This window comes from Eurytemora carolleeae, unplaced genomic scaffold (assembly GCF_000591075.1).
Source record: "Eurytemora carolleeae unplaced genomic scaffold, Eaff_2.0 scaffold544, whole genome shotgun sequence".
NCBI lineage: Eukaryota > Metazoa > Arthropoda > Copepoda > Calanoida > Temoridae > Eurytemora > Eurytemora carolleeae.
In genome coordinates, this window is record NW_019396452.1 from 114,045 (window position 1) to 137,473 (window position 23,429).

Here is a 23,429-nt window from a genome sequence, read left to right on the forward strand (position 1 = left end):
TCAAATTGTCAACTTAACATCAATATTCGCATATACAGTATTTGTTTGTTTGTTTGTCCAATCATAACTCTTTAACCTTTTGACCTTTGCATCAAATTTTGATTAGGAAACTCTGGAGAACCTCGGGAATGAGATGTGCTATAACATTCTAAGATTTTTAAAATACTAGTAATTTCCTAGAGAACGATTTTTGACCCCCCCCCCATCCTATCAATTTTGTACATATTGTAAAATTGATCATGAGGCCGCAGCGCTGGCCACCTATAGCCTGTCCTAGCCTCGGCGCTCGACCCCCTAGCCTGTGCTAACCGCAGCGCTCGGCCCAGTAATTGTCTTAACCTAATCTAACCCTCAATAATAAAAAAGTAAATGTACACATTTGATAGGATGGGGGGGGGGTCNCCAAACTACTTAATTAAACATTTCATTTTAAATCTTTACTAAAAATGCTTTAGTATTATTTAGAAACGCAATTGAGGTACTAAATAGGTCACTGAGATTCAATGGTTCAGCGCTTATGGCTGGTCCAGTCTTTCGAAATAAATGAAAATAAAAATGGAAAAATAATATATTATCAAATATGACTCGTAATATTTCAGATCACTTATGATGAGAACTGCGGATAAAAAAAATTATTTTTGCTGAGTAAGTTTATAAAGCAGCTGCATAAGCACTTTCATTAAAAAGTTGGCAAAGTCCCAAAATCCCCTAAAATTAGAGCGAAATCCCCCAGGAATCCTAGAAAGCCCGCGTGTTTTGATTTTTATGCAGAACGTTTTCGAAGAAAGACCAAAAATATGAAAAGGGGGAGGATATTTAAAATTTAATTTTTCTAAATAATAAAATAGTAACAAAATGCACATTACAACATAAAATAGTAAAAAGTGAAAAAACAAAAATATTTTTACATACCCCTAAAATTTAATTGTAAGAACACAACGCGGCAAGTGCGCATTTTAATTAAATTTTTCCAATGAAACAAAAAATAACAGAAAATATGTGAAATAATTAAGATAAAACTCTAAGCTTCTAAAAAGTATAAAAATTAGCTTGTTTGAAAAGGCAATGAATCATTAATTCAACATTTAAGTATTTTTTTACAAAATATGTCGTCTTTTTTAAAACATTTTTGAACGCGGCATTTTTTCATGACTGCGCTCAATTTACACAAGGAAGTCGGGAAGTGAGTTAACGGTTAAAAAAGTAGAACATATCAAATAAACTGAATTAGGCCATATTTTAAATAATATCATTAAATACGGTTAATCAGAATAGATTTTTAGGTATATTCCTAGTATACGATTTTTGGACCCCCCCCCATCACTCTATCCTCAGCCTAAAATATAATCTTCACATTTATCAAAGCCTACAGTATAATCTTCTCATTTACCACAGCCTAAAATATAATCTTCACATTTACCACAGCCTAAAATATAATTTAATTTATGGTCAGCTACGAAGCAACTTAAAAAAAATATTAAAAAAAAAACATTTTTAACCAATTTAAACTTTAAATAAAACGATAACTAAAATTTGATTAACAAAAATAAATAATAATAAATTTGCTGAAAAATAAATGGTCTTGTACAAAATTGATAGGAGGGGGGGGGGTCCAAAAATCGTTCTCTAGGACAGACCCTTGAAATAAAAAACGGTATTTTTGTTTGCTTTGTGAATGAGATTTATGTAATAAAATTTTACCATCCTACTTTTTAGGTCTACGTACAGGTGTTCACTCGCTCCAATTACTGGTGGTAAAAGTGTTTTTAAAAGTTAAAAATTGTGATTTAAAATGGCAGCAATAACAACAATAGCAATACCGACACTATGGTTAGGTAAGAAAACAGCTGGAATTTGCCTATTCAAATTATCCGTAGATAGTTATTCTTAAAATGAAACCTGTGAATTTCAACTTATCTACGTAGTTTATCTATTCATAGCATTTTATAAAAATTTGGTCGCTGATCAAATCTATTTGACTAAATCTGGATAACTTATGAATTACTGGCTGCAGCGTTGCATTTAAATGTTTTCAAATTACTTTTTTATCCAAGGGAATTGAGTCTATCTGAGAGATAGATTTTTGGACCTCCCCCCGCGCCCCCTTATTGTTCAGCAAAACTATAATTTTTTTTACATGAATTTGTCCTTAATGTCATTAAGAAATGTCCTTTTGTAAGTTTTGAAGTGGTAATCTGAGAAAACACCAGGAGTATGTTTATATTTTGTTGGATAATAATACCCCTTCCCCCCGCCTGTTCTTAACTTGATAGAAATGTTTGTAGATACATTTTTGGATATTAAGAATCTAAGGTAGAAAAATAACTTGCCACTCCTCACACTCCCGAGGATCTCATTTTCGGAAATCATAATGAAATGCATTGAAATGCAAGCTTGAAAGAGACGGTTAGCGTAATTTATAGTGACCCTGCATGCAGTTACAGCAATGTTAGATTTACAACCCTTGAAATCTTATTCGGAGCAAAAGCAAGAAATGCCGTGTCACCTATACAGAGAACCCATAAATAAAAATAAACAAAATCGTGCTAATATATATAATATAATTCATATTTGATCAAACAAAGCTTTTAACTTTACTGTTGTAAATCAGGCATTGTCATATTTGCATGGAGGGTTTCTTGAAATTACGCTTACAGTACCTTTAACCTTTCTAGGGAGTATATGGGGTACATCAGCAGCATCAGCATCCACCTCTGGTGTGAAGGACTACTTGGGAGTATCTGTTTGTGTGGATTATATGCCTGGAGGCGGGGGTTTTAGTATTCAGCAGGCCCAACAGGGCCCTAGTAACTTTCATTAAATGCAGTTCTAGTGATAGTAACACGGCTACTGAACAATTGTCTACGCTTCTAGAAGAGAGGTTTAGCCTACAGTGAGCTAGTGATAGTTATATCCATACCAGGTATCTACTCGGGTAGTTATCTTTATGGTGGTTTGAAAAGTGCTTAAGACTGATCATTGGGAATAGAAACCAAAGATTTTAAAGCATTACAATCGGTCTGACAAAATGCCGGACAAAAACAATTTTGAGCCCAGCGCTAAGAAACCCAAAGTCGAGATCGACTTGAACAATTTAGTTAAACAGGAGAAGGATAGTGACGACAGCAGCCCTGGTAGCTTGGAGCAAGGGCAGCGTGTACAGGAGCAGCTACTGCCCACTGTTCAGCTGTTTGGTACAGATATACCGTATCGTCGTTGCGGTAAAATCCTGCTATTCAGTACAGCTGCTGTGGTAGCGTTGATTAGAGCTTGGCTTCCAATTGCTGCTGATCTACAGCAAATTATTAACAGTTTACAGGTGAGGATGCTTCTTCAAAACAACTATAAAAGAAATTTAGCAAAAAAAATATTAACGTTTTGTGTGGGGTGAGAGATTATGATAGTGTTTTTTTTCACCTTCTTATAATACTTTTCTCTGAAAAGTGTTGTTAACCCTTTCATAACACTTTTTCCCTTAAAATTTTTTTCACCCTTTTTTAATACTTTTTATCTTAAAAAAAATCTAATCCATTTGTCGTAGACCTTTGATATTTCAAATATTTAATCCTGTTAGATCAAATAGTCTTAAGTTTAAAATATCAAAGGGTTAAACAATCAGGTTGCTAAGATTTAAGGAACAGAAAGTTGGAGTTTTTGGCAAATACTCAATTCCTTTAGTTGATCAATTTTGTTAAATTTCACAGACCCAGAACAGAGGAGAACCTCTGAAAAGTTCATTAATATCCTGGGGGTCCCTGAAGCTACTCCTAAAAGGATCACTTTATGATCTTGCACTGGGGAATATCCTTTCCCACTACAGGTATTCACTTGACTTTTTTTACTTATCAAAATAATTATTTAAAAATAGTCAACTTAAGATTTTGGTTAAAGCTTTGTCTGGTCAAGAAGACATTCAATAATAATGTTTTTAATTATTTAAACTTATTAATTTTAACTCTGTTCTTTCTTTGAAAGTGACGCATTTCTGCTGCAGAAAAACATTGGAATTATTACACTTAAACACTTATTAACCCAAAGAACAACAATATCTTCCACGTTTTTGATGATCGCTAATCAGTTAAAGGTTTCAAGGGTATCATTGTGAATTTGGAATTGCCTTCTTTGCATGGAGAGTCATTTAAAGTTAGGCTTGTTGTCCCTTTTATTATCCATTTTTGGGAGCCTATATTAAGAATAGAACACTATTTAACTCTGCTTTAGACCATTTGGTAAGAGTCCCCGATTTGATGGTGAAAATGAATTATGCACCCTGAATGGTGTACTCAAGATAGGAAACCAGGGAATACAGTTCTATGTACAGTACGGCAAGGAAAGGAGGATTCAACACGTAACAGCAAAAATAAATCTTTATTACTTATGCAAAAGCAAATCTTAAATACTTCGAAAAAGAAAAGAGAAATTTCCTGGTGCAAGTGGTTTTTTTTCTAATACATCAATCAACATGCATATTAAAAACTACGTCTTGGAATATTTGTTAAATCAGGCAAATGACAAGCCAAAAACTGACTTTATGAACAGTTGTCGGACTTTCTCCGTCTATGAATTTTAAAACGTTTTCAAAAAATCAAAAGAAGGTCATATTGTTTTTTTTTAAATAAAGAACTATTGCTGTTTGTTAATATTATTTGAATTTAATAAAGTTTGTCTTGATTTGTTTTCTCATCCAGTTTTTCATATATATTTAAAACTAATATCCTCCCACCTCTCTCCCTCTATCTAATTTCATTGCGCTTATGTTGAATTCTGCTTGTGTAAGGTATTTCTGAGCTGTGAAGATGTGATGCGCGTATGCCGGGAGCGCGGAGAGGAAGTAAACACTATTAAACCAGGAAGAAATAATTCAAACCTATACAAGGTATTCGCAAGTTTATTTTCTTATACCGTCTTTGACAAACCTTTACTAAAAAAACAGGATTTATTAGAGCAATGAACTCCAGCCTTTTTTTAGACATTTTTTAGTATTTTTGATATATTTTTTACACACTTTGAGTTTATTTTACACCTTTTTTTCGACATTTATGGATCAATCATTTTTCTTTGAGTTTTATGCTATGTTGGAACATTTTATTTTTGACTTGTCTCATCTTAACATTACGCAATTTGACTCTCCGAACATTATTAAAACATTATGTTTATCACTTTTCAAAACTCAATCTTAAATTTAATTTATTATCCCAAATTCTGCAATTTAAAGAAACATCCTGAAATATAGAAAGAGAAAAATTTAGGACCCTTTTCATTTTGTTGCGGATCCGGATTGGGAAAATCATGATTTTTTTTATCAAATCAATAGTGTTCAATTCTTTTTTTCTTTTTATCAAATCAATAGTGTTCAATCCTTTTTTTCTTTTTATCAAATCAATAGTGTTCAATCCTTTTTTTCTTTTTTCGCGTATTTTTAGTCTGAAGCTTAGTGAGAATAGGAACTTCTTATTAATCTCTTATTTGTTAACAATTTTGATTTGTTTTGATTAATATTTTGCCCTTAGGAATCGGATCCGTCGATCAGCATAGTTTTGCTGAACCGGATTTAGATCCCCCAAGCACTGGCTATAATATATACTCATGGACTTGAACTGTTACAGGTGAACGGGGTAGTGGATGGTGAGATGAGGATGAGACTCGAGGATATTGAGCAGCAGGTCAAGGACACCAAACTGGGATCTGTTCTCAGGTGGGATAATCCACTAAATCTGTTTTCAATTTTGTTTGCGTTGGCCTAAAATCGTTTTCCTCTGCCTTTTTTTACTTGTTCCAGGTAAATACAATTTGGGGCCTTTAAGTACTATTTTAAAGGAATTTTTAATTTTTTTATTTTTGGTAAATGTAATGCTTTTCCTTTCTGATCTTTATTTATTTTTGTTTTGATTTTCGGTTTGGTAAGGTAGATGTTCCAATGTTACGGTTACAATGTTTAAATGTTATAATGTTACAATGTTACAATGTTGCAATGTTACAATGTTACAATGTTACAATGTTACAATGTTTCAATGTTAGTGCTACAATGTTAGTGTTACAATATTACAGCGTTACAATGTTACAGTGTTACAATGTTACAATGTTACAATGTTACAATGTTACTGTGTTACAATGTTACAATGTTACAATGTTACAATGTTCAACGTTGCAATGTTAAAATGTTAAAATGTTACAATATTACAATGTTACAATGTTACAATGTTTCAATGTTTCAATGTTGCAATGTTGCAATGTCGCAATGTTGCAATGTTGCAATGATACAGTTCACAGTGTTGCAATGTTACGTTTGAAATGTTACATTACAATTTTACGTTTTAAGTGTTACAATGTTACGTCTTAAATGTGACAATATTACGTTTTAAATGGTGCAATGTTTTGATGTTTCGATGTTATGTTACAATTTTTCGAAATCACTATGTTACAGTGGATGTACAGTTATTAACATGTGTAGGCACCTGTTGAAGCAGGTTGAGGGTGTGAAGGAGAAGAGGGAGCAAATGGAAAAGGAGATGGAGCAGACCGTCTCTATGATCAACAGACAGAGAATCACAGAGCAGGTTGGTTTAAGTCAAGGAACTACACTAGGAGTAGAAACGCCAAACTCAAACGTGCTGTTAACTGTACTGTCTGGGAACAATATAAACAAATTCTAGACTAGGAACAAAGCTTTAAAAAAAGCCAGTCATGTTCTCAAACTTGTGCTGTGGCAATAAATATCGAAGAAATCATTTTGATTTTTTCTTTGCTAACAGTCATTTCACTTTCCTGTCTTTAAAGCGTATGTTTTCACGATTCATGCCGCAGATCTTGATAAACTCCCCCCCCCCTGTATTCTCTGTTTTGGTCTCCCACTGCAGTACACAGAATTGACGCATTAAATATGGCGGTTGCTAGTCAATGTTTCGGATGCCAATAATACCCGATCGATTAATATCGATATACACTGTGATCACTTTTTAATGTTACTTGTGGATCCATCCTTAATTTCTTCATTTCAGTTATCTCTTCAAGGTACGATTAAAGATTAACAAAATATCGAGATCATAATTGGGGAATTAAGTTTTTACATGAAAATATAAAATTTTGAGAAAAAAGTTTATGAACAATTTTGAATTTACCCCTGGAACATTTTTTGTTCATAGCTTACGAGTAGAAAATTAAAAATGAGACGTCAACTTCAGAATAATTTCAGAAATTTTTTTAAAGGGAGTGACTGGCTATGTAAGGTAGTTGAACTGAGTATACAGTGTTGTGGAAAGCTTCTTTAGGATTCATTTGAGACATATAAACTTTTTAAAGATCTGTAAATCCTGAGTTTGAGCGCAAATTCGATGTTCAAAACTCCTACTTTGGGGGTGGATACGTTTTCAGAATTAGTTTATAATTAGATTACTGTATAATTTTTACTTTATTTTTCGTTGTCGTTATTTAATAATTAAAGAAAAAAACTAATTCTGAAAACGTATCCACCCCCAAAGTAGGAGTTTTGAACGTCGAATTTGCGCTCAAACTCGGGGTTTACAGATCTTTAAAAAGTTTAATATGTCTCAAATGAATCCAAAAGAAGTTTTCCACAACACTGCATACTCAATGCAACTACCTTACATAGCCGGTCACTCCCTTTAAGAACTCATTTTTCCACTCAAAAATAATTTTTTGCCCTAGGGGGTGGGCCGATAATTTTAAAATCATATAAAGAATTATAACCCTAAATAGACCATCAGTTGAATATTTCTTAGATTGTTTAAACATTCATATTAATTTTTTTCAGCTTTTCTTTTTAAACATTTTTATGCAAAATATTTGAATAATTTGTACTTTAGCTGACTATTTTAGGCATGTACGTACGACAGTACCGATAATGAGTCTAAATCCACTCTTGAAACTGTACATGTTGCGGATTCAAGTTATGTACCGAAACGAACCTACAAAGAGTGCAAGTAAGTACAATGTTTTCTTACACATTTTATTTTTGATCAATCATATAAAATGAAATTAATAAATGTAGAAAAGTGAAATTTTAAAGGGAAAAATCCTTGCTATCGATATTTAGAAAACATTTCAAATTATGACAAAGAGTCATAAAAGTTAACACAAGTTTAGAATTTTTCAAACAATCCCTTTAAAATATACTTAATTTACTGTTTAGTAACATACAGTGCGGGCGTACATATCACTTTATCCTGAGCTGCTGCACTAGGGAGCATACTCTAAACCTCATGGATCAAAGGAAACAATTCAAGACTATTAGACAGATATTATCACCCCATTTTCAAATATTATATTGTTACGCAATTTTATGTCCCTGTTTTGCAATGAAATGTCCCTGTTACGCAATATAATGTTTCTTTTTTTGCAATATTATGTTATATCCCTGTTCTCCAATATTATATTCCTTTTACGCAATATTATGTTACAGTTTTCTAATATTGTGTCCCTCTTATTCAATGTTTTGTCCCAATCATGCAAAAATAATGTCCCTATTATGCAATATTATATCCCTTTCACGCACTAACCGATGGATTTAATTGGTTTGCCAACCACCAAGTATCTCCTTGATACCACCGGCTGGGGAAAAGCTTGTGGGGGGGTTAAAGGCCCGGCATTGGAACGGGTGTGGGTGGTGCTTCACACACATGACGGCGGTCTGGGGGGGCGTCCACATTGGGGTCGGGGGGTCCACATTGGGGTGGGGGTGGGGTCTACATTGTGGTATCTTACAGATTCCATTTCCTTATGTTCATTATTTCCCTATCATGAAATATGATATTAAGCAACATAATATTCCCATGATGAAGTATTATGTCCCATTTCGGGTTCCCTTATAGATCATCTATTATTATTATTACTTCGTGGAACAACCTCGATATATGGATTACCATGTAGAACAAATCTTATTTTATTAAAATATAGAAGGAAATAATGTATGTTGAGATGTCTTTATTTTTTATGAGCTTATTTGTATTTTAACAATTATGTCTTTTTTGTTACGCAAAAGCAAAAAAAGTTTTTTTTCCTTTTTTTGTTAAGATCTTGACTTGTTACCTAGAATCCCCTTCATGTATCACCAGGGGAAAATATACCTGGAGAAGTGCGCGGCATTCGAGGCCATTGGCAAAACAAATATAATCCGTTGTTCCAACTATCGTCGAGTGGATAAGATACTGATCGAGCACGGACTAAGTCCAGCCGCCGAATTTCTGCAGCAGGATATAGGTAGGAAATTCGTCTTACTTAATTTGTAATGGGTTTTTCTTGAAGAAATTTAACACCAGCCCAAAACTTAAACAGGTTTTTAATATTTCATACTAAAACTTTTTTGATAAGTTTGAAATATCAAAGTCTACGACACCAGGTTGCCAATGATGAGTTAGTGACGTGTTCAATTATTTTTTTGAAATTATGCTCCGGTTTTTTGTTTATCCCATCCCCCCCCCCCAAGATCCCACTCTACCAATATAACCACTACTCAGTGAAGTTCTCACCCCCTCCCCCTGCCCAATTTCGGTTGATTAAATCTGACTTGTCCATTTGACCGACAACACTCAGTGCTGGTGGTTGGGTAGTACATGTGTTTGAAACATACACGAAATAATCTTAGGTATCTTTTAAAATGGACATGTCCAATTAATGTAGTCTTAATCTGATCAATACTGAGGAAAAAAGTGATATTCTTTTATTTTATAATTTTATTGTTTCTTGTACTGAAATCACTTATTAAAATAATCAGTTTTCTAAAACTCAGACATGTATATCTTATTCATAATTGATCTGTCAAAGCTTTAATGGTACTCTGTTGAATCGGACATGCTACTCTTCAAACCGAGGGTCATTTAAAATTACGCCTTAATGCTAGGATAGGCTAGGGGGTCGAGCACTGCGGCTAGGACGGAATTGGGAAGTTGCCGCTTCGGAAATTGCACATTTGGGAAGTTGCCACTTGGGAAAATACCCTTGGGAAGTTGCCATTTTGGGGAAATCCTTTGGGAAAGTACCTAACATCAATAGTAGGACTCTCTGACAGCATGATTTGATTTGCAGACCTTTCCTTTGCTGTATAAAAATATTATTTACCTTTGGTAATGTAAAAGTTATTTAGATCATGAACTCTTAGATTTTGTGAGAAAAAAAAATTAATTATTGTTGAAGATTTGAAGAATGAAAAAATCTTATATCTAAAAAGAAGAATGTCTAAGTAAACCATAATTTCGCTATTTAAACAAAAAAGACTTGAAGTAAAAGTTAAAACGAAAAGAAAAGAAATTGATGACGATAATGTTGGCAACACGGAATGAATAATATAATGTGTAGGATGTAGATTCAGTAAATGAAAACAGATGATTTTAATACCTTTTGTACTCTAATTACCAGACAGCTGTAATATATTCATTCATCACTCGTTTTAAGTGAAATTATCACGAAGTATTTCTCAGCAAAATTTTGATATGTTTTGTAAATATTCAACAAAAAATTTATCTTATTTGATTTTCACTTTTGTTAGTTTTTTCAATCTACTTTGCTCATGCTTAATTGTTTCTCTTATTGAATGATCTGTTAGTTAGTTCCATATTAAATCTAAATTAATTGATTTTTAAGATATTGAATTATTTATTATTTGAAGTTTTGCCACAAAACTCAAATTTTCTAATTCTTATATCCTCTCAACCTGATGGTGCAAACCTTTTATATTTCAAACGTAGACTATTTTATCTAACATAATTTGTAGCTTGAAATATTTAAGGTCTATGACATCGGGTTGCAAAGATATAGGGATTAAAAAATTTAAGTTTGTGGCCAAAACTTATCTTTAATATATTTGATCCTAAATGATTGAACTATTGCAGGAAAGAAGTCTCGTCGGCGAAGTGGCGCTGCGGGTAGAAACCGTAGGAATCATGTCAGCCTTGATGCTCTCACTCTATTAGTCCAGGTAATCTAGACTCTAATGGTGCAGAGTTATCCACAAAGGATGGGACAGCAGAGGTGATTTTTCGAGATTTATTTAATCTTTTTTCTTACATTTATGATTTCCTCCAACTTGTGAACTTTTCACATGAATTACAACATTGCAGGCCATATTTTTTATCTTCGTTATGTTTCATGTTAAAAGTTTCAAGTTGTCATTAAAGTTTTCAGGAAATTCACTTAGTTTTGGTTCAAGTTTAAACTTATTTTTTTTTTTTGAAAAAACTTTGGCAGCAATTTTTATCAAAACATGAATTTCACAATAACTTCTCCAATTTTTTTTATAAAAACAAAGATGTTCGCCAGTAAAGACTATTAAAGCATAGTATTGTATTCAAAGGGTTACCCACAAAGGATTGGGAACTCTGGATCTATAAATAAAATAAAGAAGAAATCTCTGTTTGTTTGTAATTCCAATCAGAAGTTTTATCAAATTTTTATTGGGGAACTCGGTGGAGTCACGGGAATGTTCTTAGCTCGGTTCAACATTCTAAGTTGAGTGAGTCGACTTTTATTGATTAGGTTAAGTTTCCAGTTAAAGCTGGGTTCTCAAGCTAGTTAAATTATGTAGGTTAACTTTGTGATGCCTGGTCGACAAGATGTATTGCTGGCTGGACTAGAACAGTTCTCATCCAACCCTCCTCCTCCTTGCGCACATATTAACCAGGTGAAGATTAGGTTAACAGTTAACAATTTTACAAGAAATGTGATCTATTATTAATCTTTATTGTTCCACTATAATGTTAATTTTATTTTATAGAAACTCATTTCTTTTCCTAGTTCATATTTTAAAAGCATAGCCCTGAGTAAAACATGACTTTTAAGTCTATAGCCGTACTAGTGAAACATGTATGTCCATGCCCATGTAAAGCCCGAACTAAGACTCAAGCCTAAGCTAGATTCAGATTTATTATTCTACAGGTAACTCAACCGGACTTAACTTAGACTCAGCATATGGAAGTTAGGGGTTTTCTGTTCATATCTCTGTTTAATTCTTGATTTGTTTGTGCAGGGTGAGGTGGAGAATGAGATGGATGAGCTAGTGAATGATCTGGATGAGGAGGAAGAGGAGGCTAAGGATGAGAATATTACTAAGGATGAGCAGAGTAGTTCTGGAGTAGAATCTGAAGGAAACCACATTGTACTTAATCAATCTTAAAGGGACTGTAGGCGTAATTTCATAAGACTCCATTAAAAGAGGGACATACACGATTCACAATGGTACCATTGAAGATACAAACGCTGTTTTTTGATCATTCTTACATTGTTTACCTGCAGCAGAAATGCGCAAATCACTTTAGTATCAAACCCACAGTTGTAAATCATTAGTTTTTTTTTTAATTGAAAACCCTGACATCTTATTTGTTTTTGATCAGACAAAGAAATCGTATTTACCATCCCCCCACCCCCTCTTGCCTTTTTGTGTACTATTTTTCAATGTTGATTGTACAGAAAGTGGGCTTGTTGAAACACCAGTTGGTTCCCCTGAGTCGGTACATAAAGTAGTTGACCTCAAACCGGTTCCTAAAAGTAAACAACAGATAAAAACAGTCGCTATTCAGAATATGCAGGTTCCTTTCAAGGTAGGATAAAAAATAACCTCTTGATGTTCAACTTTTCATTTTTCCCCATTTAAATGAAAAATATACACCCCTAGACAATCTTTGACAAAGGCTACTCATGGATTTCTACAGCACAGCAGACTAAAAAAATTTCGAAATTTGATCCATTGTAAACAGAAAAATTACTGGTTATGGGTTATAGTGGGGTACTGTTGAGAACCACCTATTAGTCCTTAGTCACATTATATCTCTTAATATTAATAACTGATATGTTTCCAGGTTGCAAATGGGCAGGTTTTCTTGAAGAAACATTTTGTTTTCAGTTTGCTTCATATCAAGGTAAATAAATTCTAAAAATAAATAGAAAAATACTTTTTAGGACGTTTACATAATAACTAGCTTTGGAACCCAGGGTACTCAATAGTCACTCCCGCCGTTTACCCACTCATGGTTAGAAATCACGATTTTAGCTATTTTTTCTTCAAAAAGTCGACCCACTCAACTTAGAATCTTAAAACCAAGCTAAGAACATTTCCCTGGTTCTCCCGAGTTTCCCAATCAAGATTGGTCCTGGGGTTCCTGAGTTATAATCGAACATACATACATTTTTTTGAGCGCTTAACTCATTATCGTACAAAAATCTTTTATTTTTGACCCAAAGTATTCAATACAGGGTCGTCGTATATATCGATACAATGAAAACGACTTTCGATGTTAATTTTTTTATTTCTACCAAGCTATTAAACAGCATGGATACAAGTTACATATATAACATGCAACAACTAGAAGATGTCAAATTGAAATTGGTTCTAGGATGCCCTCAGAAAAAGTAGCGAAAGGTTGGAGAAACTGTTGGTTCAGATTGAGTTTCCTCTGGAGAAAGCATTTCTGTATGAAGGAAGGATTGCCAACTATATATCAACACATGCTGTCAAGTAGGAAATATTGATATATTTAAGTATTTGTTAATGTGTTCATGTGGGATTAATTTCTTAGAAGAGTATGAATAAGATTGGTTAGCTGATAGATGGATTGATTGGTTTATTGATTGATTGATGGATTGGCTAATTGGCAATATCTCAGGTGTATCGTGGGTTCTGTCCTTTACATTTCTTCTGGGCTGGGACGAGTTTAGCTGGATGACCTCCAAATTGATTGATTGATTGATAATATTGTGCTATATGTATCTACGGATCTTTTCCTGTTATTAATTGGGCTTGGACAGGTTGATGATTATTGATTACTACTAAGCTTTGACAGGTTGAGCTGGATGCTGTCCTCGTTTGTTGATTGATTGATTGATTGGCATTATCTCGGGTGCATGAATAAGATTGGTTAGCTGATAGATGGATTGATTGGTTTATTGATTGATAGGCATTATCGCGGGTGTATCGTGGGTTCTGTCCCTAATATTTCTTCTGGGCTGGGACGATTTGAGCTGGATGCCTTCCTGATTGATTGATCGATTGATTGATTGATTGATTGATTGATTGATTGATAGATAGATAGATAATATTGTGCTAGATGTATCTACGGATCTTTTCTTGAAATGGGACAGGTTGATTTTCCCTGATTACTACTGTGACAGGTTGAGCTGGATGCTGGCCTCGTTTTTGTTGATTGATTGATTTATATTATCTCAGGTGTATCCTGGGTTCTGTCCCTGATATATCTACTGAGCTGGGACGGGTTGAGCTAGATGATCTCCTGGTAGAGTTGGAGACTATTGAAGGAAATATTGACAACCTGACAACTATTAAACATCTTCAGCTCAAAACTATGGGAACTATTAGGTTTCAAGTACAGGTTAGTAATCAACACACAATCAGGAATAGGATTTATTTTTATCAGACATTTTCACATTACAATAGTATTCTGGTGACCCAATATTTTCTAAAATTAGCTTTTGGCCCCCCTTGCATTTCCTCAAAGTCAAAATAAGATTTTTATCGGCTGGTGAATTTGTTATAACTATTATCGACGTATTTACTAGTATAACCGCTATATTTAATCTTATTATTGTTATTAAGGTATTGTTATCAAGGATATCATTGACTTTTATTAACTATCAAAGCTCTACTATTTCACCTCAGTGACTATTGTTTAACTATCTAGGCTGGTGTAGTATACTTTGATACACTAAAACTTATGAAGCTGGCTGAGATACATCCCAGTCTTGTCAGAAACTCACCAAGCAAAGCCAACTCTTTCGTCAAAAAGCTCCTTCAGGTATTGTCATTTTATTGTTTTTCTCTGGCCGCATCTCAGGGACTAATACGGAATACGCAAGATACCTTCCCTAGGGTCAAAGATTTAATGCAAAGAAAGTTATTTAAGAAGTGTACGCATCTTTTGTACTGCAGTGTACTGTCTCTGGGCGGTAATGTAAACACAAGACGGATGTTACCGCCTGACATGGGATCCATTTTTCACATAAAAAAATCAATGAAATATTCTGATCGTAGGAAACTATTATGTGAATTATCAAAATTATCGCTTTTAACCTCCTCGGATCTAAACGAACACTGATGCATAAGCTTTGACAGGTTGAGCTGGATGCTGTCCTCGTTTGTTGATTGATTGATTGGCATTATCTCGGGTGCATGAATAAGATTGGTTAGCTGATAGATGGATTGATTGGTTTATTGATTGATTGGTTGATTGATTGATGGATTGGCTAATTGGCAATATCTCAGGTGTATCGTGGGTTCTGTCCCTTACATTTCTTCTGGGCTTGGACGAGTCTAGCTGGATGACCTCATTGATTGATTGATTGATAATATTGTGCTATATGTATCTACGGATCTTTTCCTGTTATTAATTGGGCTTGGACAGGTTGATGATTATTGATTACTACTAAGCTTTGACAGGTTGAGCTGGATGCTGTCCTCGTTTGTTGATTGATTGATTGATTGGCATTATCTCGGGTGCATGAATAAGATTGGTTAGCTGATAGATGGATTGATTGGTTTATTGATTGATAGGCATTATCGCGGGTGTATCGTGGGTTCTGTCCCTAATATTTCTTCTGGGCTGGGACGATTTGAGCTGGATGCCTTCCTGATTGATTGATCGATTGATTGATTGATTGATTGATTGATTGATTGATAGATAGATAGATAATATTGTGCTAGATGTATCTACGGATCTTTTCTTGAAATGGGACAGGTTGATTTTCCCTGATTACTACTGTGACAGGTTGAGCTGGATGCTGGCCTCGTTTTTGTTGATTGATTGATTTATATTATCTCAGGTGTATCCTGGGTTCTGTCCCTGATATATCTACTGAGCTGGGACGGGTTGAGCTAGATGATCTCCTGGTAGAGTTGGAGACTATTGAAGGAAATATTGACAACCTGACAACTATTAAACATCTTCAGCTCAAAACTATGGGAACTATTAGGTTTCAAGTACAGGTTAGTAATCAACACACAATCAGGAATAGGATTTATTTTTATCAGACATTTTCACATTACAATAGTATTCTGGTGACCCAATATTTTCTAAAATTAGCTTTTGGCCCCCCTTGCATTTCCTCAAAGTCAAAATAAGATTTTTATCGGCTGGTGAATTTGTTATAACTATTATCGACGTATTTACTAGTATAACCGCTATATTTAATCTTATTATTGTTATTAAGGTATTGTTATCAAGGATATCATTGACTTTTATTAACTATCAAAGCTCTACTATTTCACCTCAGTGACTATTGTTTAACTATCTAGGCTGGTGTAGTATACTTTGATACACTAAAACTTATGAAGCTGGCTGAGATACATCCCAGTCTTGTCAGAAACTCACCAAGCAAAGCCAACTCTTTCGTCAAAAAGCTCCTTCAGGTATTGTCATTTTATTGTTTTTCTCTGGCCGCATCTCAGGGACTAATACGGAATACGCAAGATACCTTCCCTAGGGTCAAAGATTTAATGCAAAGAAAGTTATTTAAGAAGTGTACGCATCTTTTGTACTGCAGTGTACTGTCTCTGGGCGGTAATGTAAACACAAGACGGATGTTACCGCCTGACATGGGATCCATTTTTCACATAAAAAAATCAATGAAATATTCTGATCGTAGGAAACTATTATGTGAATTATCAAAATTATCGCTTTTAACCTCCTCGGATCTAAACGAACACTGATGCATCTATTCTTGTTTACAAATTCCGCCCAAAGAGGGTTTCAATATGTACGCAAAGTATATTCGACCGTAATTAACTTTCATTGCATTACACCCTTGCCTAGGGTGGCCTGTTCGGTCAGCCCTTGGATACGTTTCGGCGGCGAGAAGCACCGACCCCTATTTCATTGAATGATGGGTTGTCCTTTAATAATAAAAATAATTTATGAGATATCTGATTCACATTCATAATGGAACCTTTAAAAGCTTTTTTTATGATTTATGAACTAGATATCAATGTCAATAATTTTGAAAATTGATTAATTTCAATTGTGTGTTCTTTATGAAATTAACTTGCGCATTTCTACAGCAGGAAAACCATGCAGAATTAATCAGAATAAAACATTTTTCTGGCTGAAAAAAACTACATGATCTTCCTTGTCACTTAAAATTACATCTTCAAACCCTTCAAACCCCTTTAGAACCTTCCATTGACATCGTTTTAATTGATTTTAATTTAACCTTCACTTAGTTCAGGACTTGATAAGATCACTTGTTTCTAAACTACTTAATTTTCCATCAAACTACTCAATTGCTTGATTAAATTCGTTTTTGTTTGATTGATTGATCGATTTTCTAGGATCGTGGTATAAACGTGGTTAGTTGTTTCTTGAAGCAACGTAACAGTAAATACGCATTCATCAACCTGCGTAGTTCTCTTATACTGCTCCAGTACTCACACGAGACAGAACAGAAGGAGAAAGCTCACAGGTTTGTATTTTAACAGTGCACAGGATCTTCTGCCAAAATATTACAGTGCGCAGGATTCTGTGCTAATTTAGTATTACAGTACGCTGTATCCACTGCCTATTTATTACAGTGCACAGGATCCTCTGCCCATTTATTAAATTGCACTGCATCCTCTTCCTATTTATTACAGTGCTCATTTAGTACACTAACCATTTAAAAACCTGAAAAATATCCTCTGCCCATTTATTTAAGAGCATAGGATTTTCTGTCGATTTATTACAGTGCGTAGGACCCATTACACAGTAGTAAAAGTGTGCAGGATCTGCGCTTTTAGACCAGTGTGTGGATCTTCCGCATTATAACAGTGCGCAGGATCCTTTTCACTTATAACAGAGTGCAGGATCCATATTCATTTGTAAGTGCGTAGGACTCTCTAATTATTTATGCCGGTGTAGGATCCTATGTATTTAAAACGTGTGAAAGAATCCTTTGCAGTTATTTTAATGCGTAGGATCTTCTGTATTTATTACACTACGTTAGATCCTTTGTACATATATAACAGTAAATTGAATCCTCAGTATCCAAAATCCGATTTAAAAGAAAATTAGCATCATAAAAGCTTCTTATCTTTTATATATTCAATTCATTTGTGATAATGTTTGTTCAAACCATTCAAACCTATCTGAAAAAAATTGTGAATAAGTTTGGAACATGAAATAATCTGTTTATTATTTTAGGCTGAAGAAGGAACTTCTTCTTGCTGCACACGCTAGAAATATACTGAATAAACCGGGAGAAGGATCAGTACGCTGCGTCCAGAACACGCTGAAAATATCAAACAGATTTCCTAATCTAAAATACAAAATCAAGGAACCCATAGAACACTGAATAGTTTAGCTCTTCTATTTAATAATCATAATTGAAAAAGATATTAATATAAAAAAAATATTAAGAACCGGAGAGAACTAAGAAATTTTACACCCAACAAAAAAAAACTAATTGATTTTGGGGTTAATCCATTTAAAATCCATATTTTGGGTTAAAATAATCAAAACATGAAGCCCATTTAAAATCGGGTAATTTATTTATAGTTTAAAGTAAATCTTCATAACTTAATAAAAAAAAAACGGGGACAATATTCTAAAGGAAGTTATTACATCGTCTCAAACTTTACACACTGATACACCTCAGTACAGACCTTGTCTATATTGATTGATTGGTTGATTGATATTGGTTGAAACATGCCTCTAATGAGGTGGTTGTATATTTTTAATTTTCAGTAGTGATCTTTGCTTATTTGTTTACTTGTCCTCTCATAAACTTTATGACCGATTTGTCTCAAATTTTCAATGGGGAACTTGTTAGATCCACGGGAATGTTCTTATCTGTTCTTAGCTTGGTTTTAAAGTTCCTAGTTGAATAGAATGGATCTTAGAATACTTTGTTTCAACGCAAAGCTGGGTTTACAAACTAGTACAGTAGTACATATATTGTTTGTCGGTTAGTATGTCCGATCATAATTTATGAACGCCTTGACCGAATTTTTTTAATTGGAGATTTCGCTAGAACCACGGAAATGTTCTTAGCTTGATTTAAAAAATTGTATAGATCTCGAGGCAAAGCTGGGTTCCCATATAGAGTGCTCTATGGTATATATTGATCAGGCTGGTAGAATGTATTTCCATCGTAAAACTGTATTTGATTGTATCGGACTAGAGAGCTTGGTTCTAGGAAACAAAAAGGGATTTCTTCCGCTCAACGCTATTCTTACAGATCTTGGGCTTGACTTCTCTCAGGTAAGAAATAAAATTAGAATTTTGTTATCAAAAATGTATTTTCTACAAATCAAATTAAATCAAATAAAAATTTCAGGAATATTTAACCAACCATTTACATCTGTTTTCTGGTGTGTTTGGATCTCCTTTACAGGGGCGTATAGTCCCCCCACCCTTTTGAAAATTATTTTTTAATGTTAATTTTTATAGTTTTATTCGCTGAATTGGGGAAATAAATAGTTTTTCAAATTTTATTTGGGACTCCGTAGAATTACGGAAATGATAGGTTGGTTTTCAAAATTCTAAGTTCTCGCAGGAAAGTTTAGATTTCCAGAGAATGCTGGGTTTTTCAGGCGAGTTATGTATATAAGATAAGGAGATACCAAACTGATGTAATCATTGCAGGTGTACCTATCCAACCAGCAGGAAGTGTTTGCCTACATCTCAGCTCCTGCTCTTCTCCTACTCCTGGAGTCCAACGAGTCCTTCCTAGTCCTTCTCAACAAGAGATTTTCTAGCTCAGCTACTTCTAGCTATAGGTTAGTTTCTAGCTCAGCTACTTCTAACTATAGGTTAGTTTCTAGCTCAGCTACTTCTAGCTATAGGTTAGTTTCTAGCTCAGCTACTTCTAGCAATAGGTTAGTTTCTAGCGCAGCTACTTCTAGCTATAGGTTAGTTTCTAGCTATAGGTTAGTTTCTAGCTCAGCTACTTCTAGATATAGGTAAGTTTCTAGCTCAGCTCAGCTATTTCTATCTATAGGTTAGTTTCTAGCTCAGCTACTTCTATCTATAGGTTGGTTTCTAGCTCAGCTACTTCTAGCTATAGGATAGTTTCTAGCTCAGCTACTTCTAGCGATAGGTTAGTTTCTAGCTTAGTTACTTCTAGCTATAGGTTAGTTTCTAGCGCAGCTACTTCTAGCTATAGGTTAGTTTCTAGCGCAGCTACTTCTAGCTATAGGTTAGTTTCTAGCTATAGGTTAGTTTCTAGCTCAGCTACTTCTAGATATAGTTAGTTTCTAGCTCAGCTACATCTAGCTAATTTTTTATTTTAGAATTTTCTGTTTGCGCAGTTCTAGGAAATCAGGAAACTCTGTTGGTTGAGAATCATAAGGTGATTTAATCAAAATATTACAATTTGGGTTTATATTTTCTTAAATTTAGTCAGGTGGATATTTCTGAATTAAAAAAATAAATGATTATTTTGAATTAAAAATTATAATTTTCTAATTTTTATTTTGCATTTTTAATGGATGTAATTGACAATATTATTACATATAGACATAGTCCGTATAGTCCGTAATACGTCATCAGAACTTCAGCCAATGGCAGTGCATTGTACTAATCATGTAATTTCCGTCTGTATCACGTGACAATGATACTGCACTGCCATTGGCTGAAGTATATGTAATAATATTATCTATATCTATTAAAAATGCAAAATAAAAATTCAAAATTATAATAGGAGCAAACCTGAGATGCTCAGGCTTATGTGGGATATCGTCGTATTCAGATTGGTTGCATATTTGCTGAATATGATCTGTTTAAATCTACTACTTTTATACAAAATTGTATAAATATGAATTTTCGTATAATTTTGACACCGTTTTATATCCATTTCTCGAGACATTAACATCAGATAGATGTCTTATATGCATCGTTTAACGCCTGAGATTCTCAGGTTCAATCCTATATTTCCTATTTCATTTTTCCTTTACAGTCCCTTTAATGGAGGCGGTCTCGGGGGTTCATAGCGGGGCCTCTTTTTCAAATTTCATTTTCTTATGTTCCTTATTTATAGCTTTATAGAATTCGAAATTGAAATGGATAGTACATGTTAATATATAGACCGAAAGGTTCATTCAGAAATTAATGATCGTAGTTAGGGTACAGATAACGTATTACAAACATAGATATATAAAGGATTTATGATTTATGTACGAGTTTTATTACAAACTTAAAATTGTTTTTTTATTTCAAACTTTTTTCAGATTCCGATAATATCTCGCGAGGGTCGTCTTTACCTAGATAAAGAAGTTTGCTTCAGTATGTCCCGCCTCTCCGCCCTGTCAGAGTGGGCGGAGCATTTAGATGTTCTGGAGACGGAGCAGTTGGCGGAGAGTATATCAGATAAAGGTTTGGAGATTGAGAAGGATTTTCAGCGGAAAGGTTCAGATTCTACAGGATTTATTGGGATACATGCTCTACTCTCACTCTTCTCACAGGCAAGTATTATTATTATTATTATTATTATTGTTATCATTGATGATTATCGAGAAAACATAAATAATTCCCCTTTAATAGTAATAATAATGATAGTTATAAAAATAATAATAATACAGGAATGTGATGGAACAAGGAGTAGGGACGCACACTCCCTTCTACTCAGGGATTCATTGTCAGCTGTATCCGTTCAGGAACCCAGGCTTAGGTCTCATATCAGGTAAAATTATTCAATCAATCAATTCTCTTTTTATTTTACATAAACCAATTAATACATTTATTTCTAAATTAATTATTAATTAACCAATTCTAACAAATAGATAAATTACCCTTTCTAATTTCTCAATCAATTTTCTTATATTACTTTGGAGGGTTTTTTTTCTATAACAATCTTTATAACGGTGGTTTCATAGTGGAACAGTTTCAGAGCTTAAGTGATTTAATGATATAGATCTTGGATTATTTATTATTTTGATTTTATTTAGGATGTCACATTTCCGTCTGAATCTTGTAAACCGACTGGTCTCAGAATATCTTAGAAGTCTTCAGGTTCGCCTTGCTTTATCTTAAAATTAAAAAATTTATAAATTAGTTGAAATATCTTTCTATTCATTTATCTATCTATCTTTCAAGTCGGCAGGTTCATCTTGCTCTATAATACAATAGTAGATGTATCAAATATTTTTATTTATCTATAGGGGGATGGATAGAAATTATTCATTAACACATTTTTTCTTTTCGACACTTTAGAATTTGAGAAGAAGAAAGTTCGCGGATTTTGTTGTGGTTTCATGTGAGTTTGAAAAACATGAAAAAATTATTATGTATCTATTGCCCTGAAAATTGTTAAAAACAAGAAACATTTTTTGCTACATTTTTTGAGTTTTAGAGGACACTACGCCAAAAATATGAATTCTCTCAATCTACGAGCTCTACAGTAACAATAGCTAGCTAAAAATACTTTGGCGGCAGCTCACGGTTTCATTGAAATAAAAACTAATGGAATCAGCTGTTCCTGGCCAAGAAGGTGAGAATATGAGTCGGAAGTGCGTCATTTAGAGCAGCAGACAATATGACGAGCTTGTATAGTAGAGAGAATTGATATATTATGTAGACAATAAATAGTAAAAACATATGAAAATGCTATTTAATCAAGTTTAATGTATTTTTATCTATCAGTATCTATCTATCTCTATTTACCTATCTATCAATCTATGTCTATATATCCTCCATCTAAATCTATTTATCTGTGCACAGGAGGCTGGAGGTGGTCTGGAGGTTGATACTGAACAGGAGGAGAGTGGTCTGGAGCTGGATAATAATTCAGATGATGAGTTCAACCCAGGAGGAGGAGAAGGAGGAGATCAACCAGATCAGGAACTGGATCAGAGTCATCTAGGTGAGGTAGAGGGGGGAGTGCACAATGTGGTTTCCGAGTCGGGAATTCTTTTAAATCTCTTTGGAACGTACAAGAGCCTCAAAATGGAAGATATAGTTTGTTAATTTAGTTTGAGTTAGTCATATTCTGAATAATGGATTGGATTTATCTGCATTGGATTGGATTTTAACGGATTGGGTTGGGATGGATTGGGATTGGGATTGGGATTGGGATTGGGATTGGAATTGGAATTGGAATTGGAATTGGAATTGGAATTGGAATTGGAATTGGAATTGGAATTGGAATTGGAATTGGAATTGGAATTGGAATTGGAATTGGAATTGGAATTGGAATTGGAATTGGAATTGGTATTGGAATCGGAATCGGAATCGGAATCGGAATCGGAATCGGAATCGGAATCGGAAAATTGGAATAACGAAGATATATTTGCAGGTTGTGAGAATGAAGATGAAGATGCTACTTTACAAATGTTTGATGGGGAAACTCCTGGAACTATGGATAAAATCAGAGCTGAACTAGTCTCTTTGGCAGGTGGGATTGATTAATTGATTGAATTAAGACTTTTCCCATCTCATTTGGTACTTTATCTATATATAAATTTGGCTTGTCTGTCTGTTTGTATCCAATAAACGTCAAAACGG

At 34.0% G+C, this 23,429-nt stretch overlaps 1 protein-coding gene across 2 annotated transcripts; it reads left to right on the plus strand.

Moving 5' to 3' along the window:
- The first annotated feature begins 1,164 nt into the window (after positions 1 to 1,164).
- On the plus strand, positions 1,165 to 21,246 carry LOC111703551 (uncharacterized). 2 transcript variants are annotated; one of them, XM_023475521.1, is made up of 25 exons: positions 1,165 to 1,183; positions 1,717 to 1,835; positions 2,676 to 3,319; positions 3,705 to 3,820; positions 4,222 to 4,330; positions 4,778 to 4,876; positions 5,607 to 5,695; positions 6,452 to 6,557; positions 7,837 to 7,940; positions 8,150 to 8,230; positions 9,050 to 9,216; positions 10,845 to 10,930; positions 11,537 to 11,632; positions 11,978 to 12,095; positions 12,418 to 12,548; positions 12,807 to 12,866; positions 13,341 to 13,462; positions 14,171 to 14,333; positions 14,643 to 14,756; positions 17,285 to 17,415; positions 18,132 to 18,264; positions 19,059 to 19,190; positions 19,575 to 19,708; positions 20,222 to 20,280; positions 21,158 to 21,246. In XM_023475521.1, exons 3-24 carry the CDS (start codon positions 3,029 to 3,031, stop codon positions 20,268 to 20,270), a joined length of 2,631 nt encoding a protein of 876 aa, XP_023331289.1. In that variant the 5' UTR covers positions 1,165 to 1,183; positions 1,717 to 1,835; positions 2,676 to 3,028; the 3' UTR covers positions 20,271 to 20,280; positions 21,158 to 21,246. The 2 variants fall into 2 exon arrangements, with proteins under 2 accessions (XP_023331289.1, XP_023331288.1); XM_023475520.1 differs by lacking the exon at positions 1,165 to 1,183 and adding an exon at positions 1,207 to 1,283.
- The last annotated feature ends 2,183 nt before the right edge of the window (positions 21,247 to 23,429 follow it).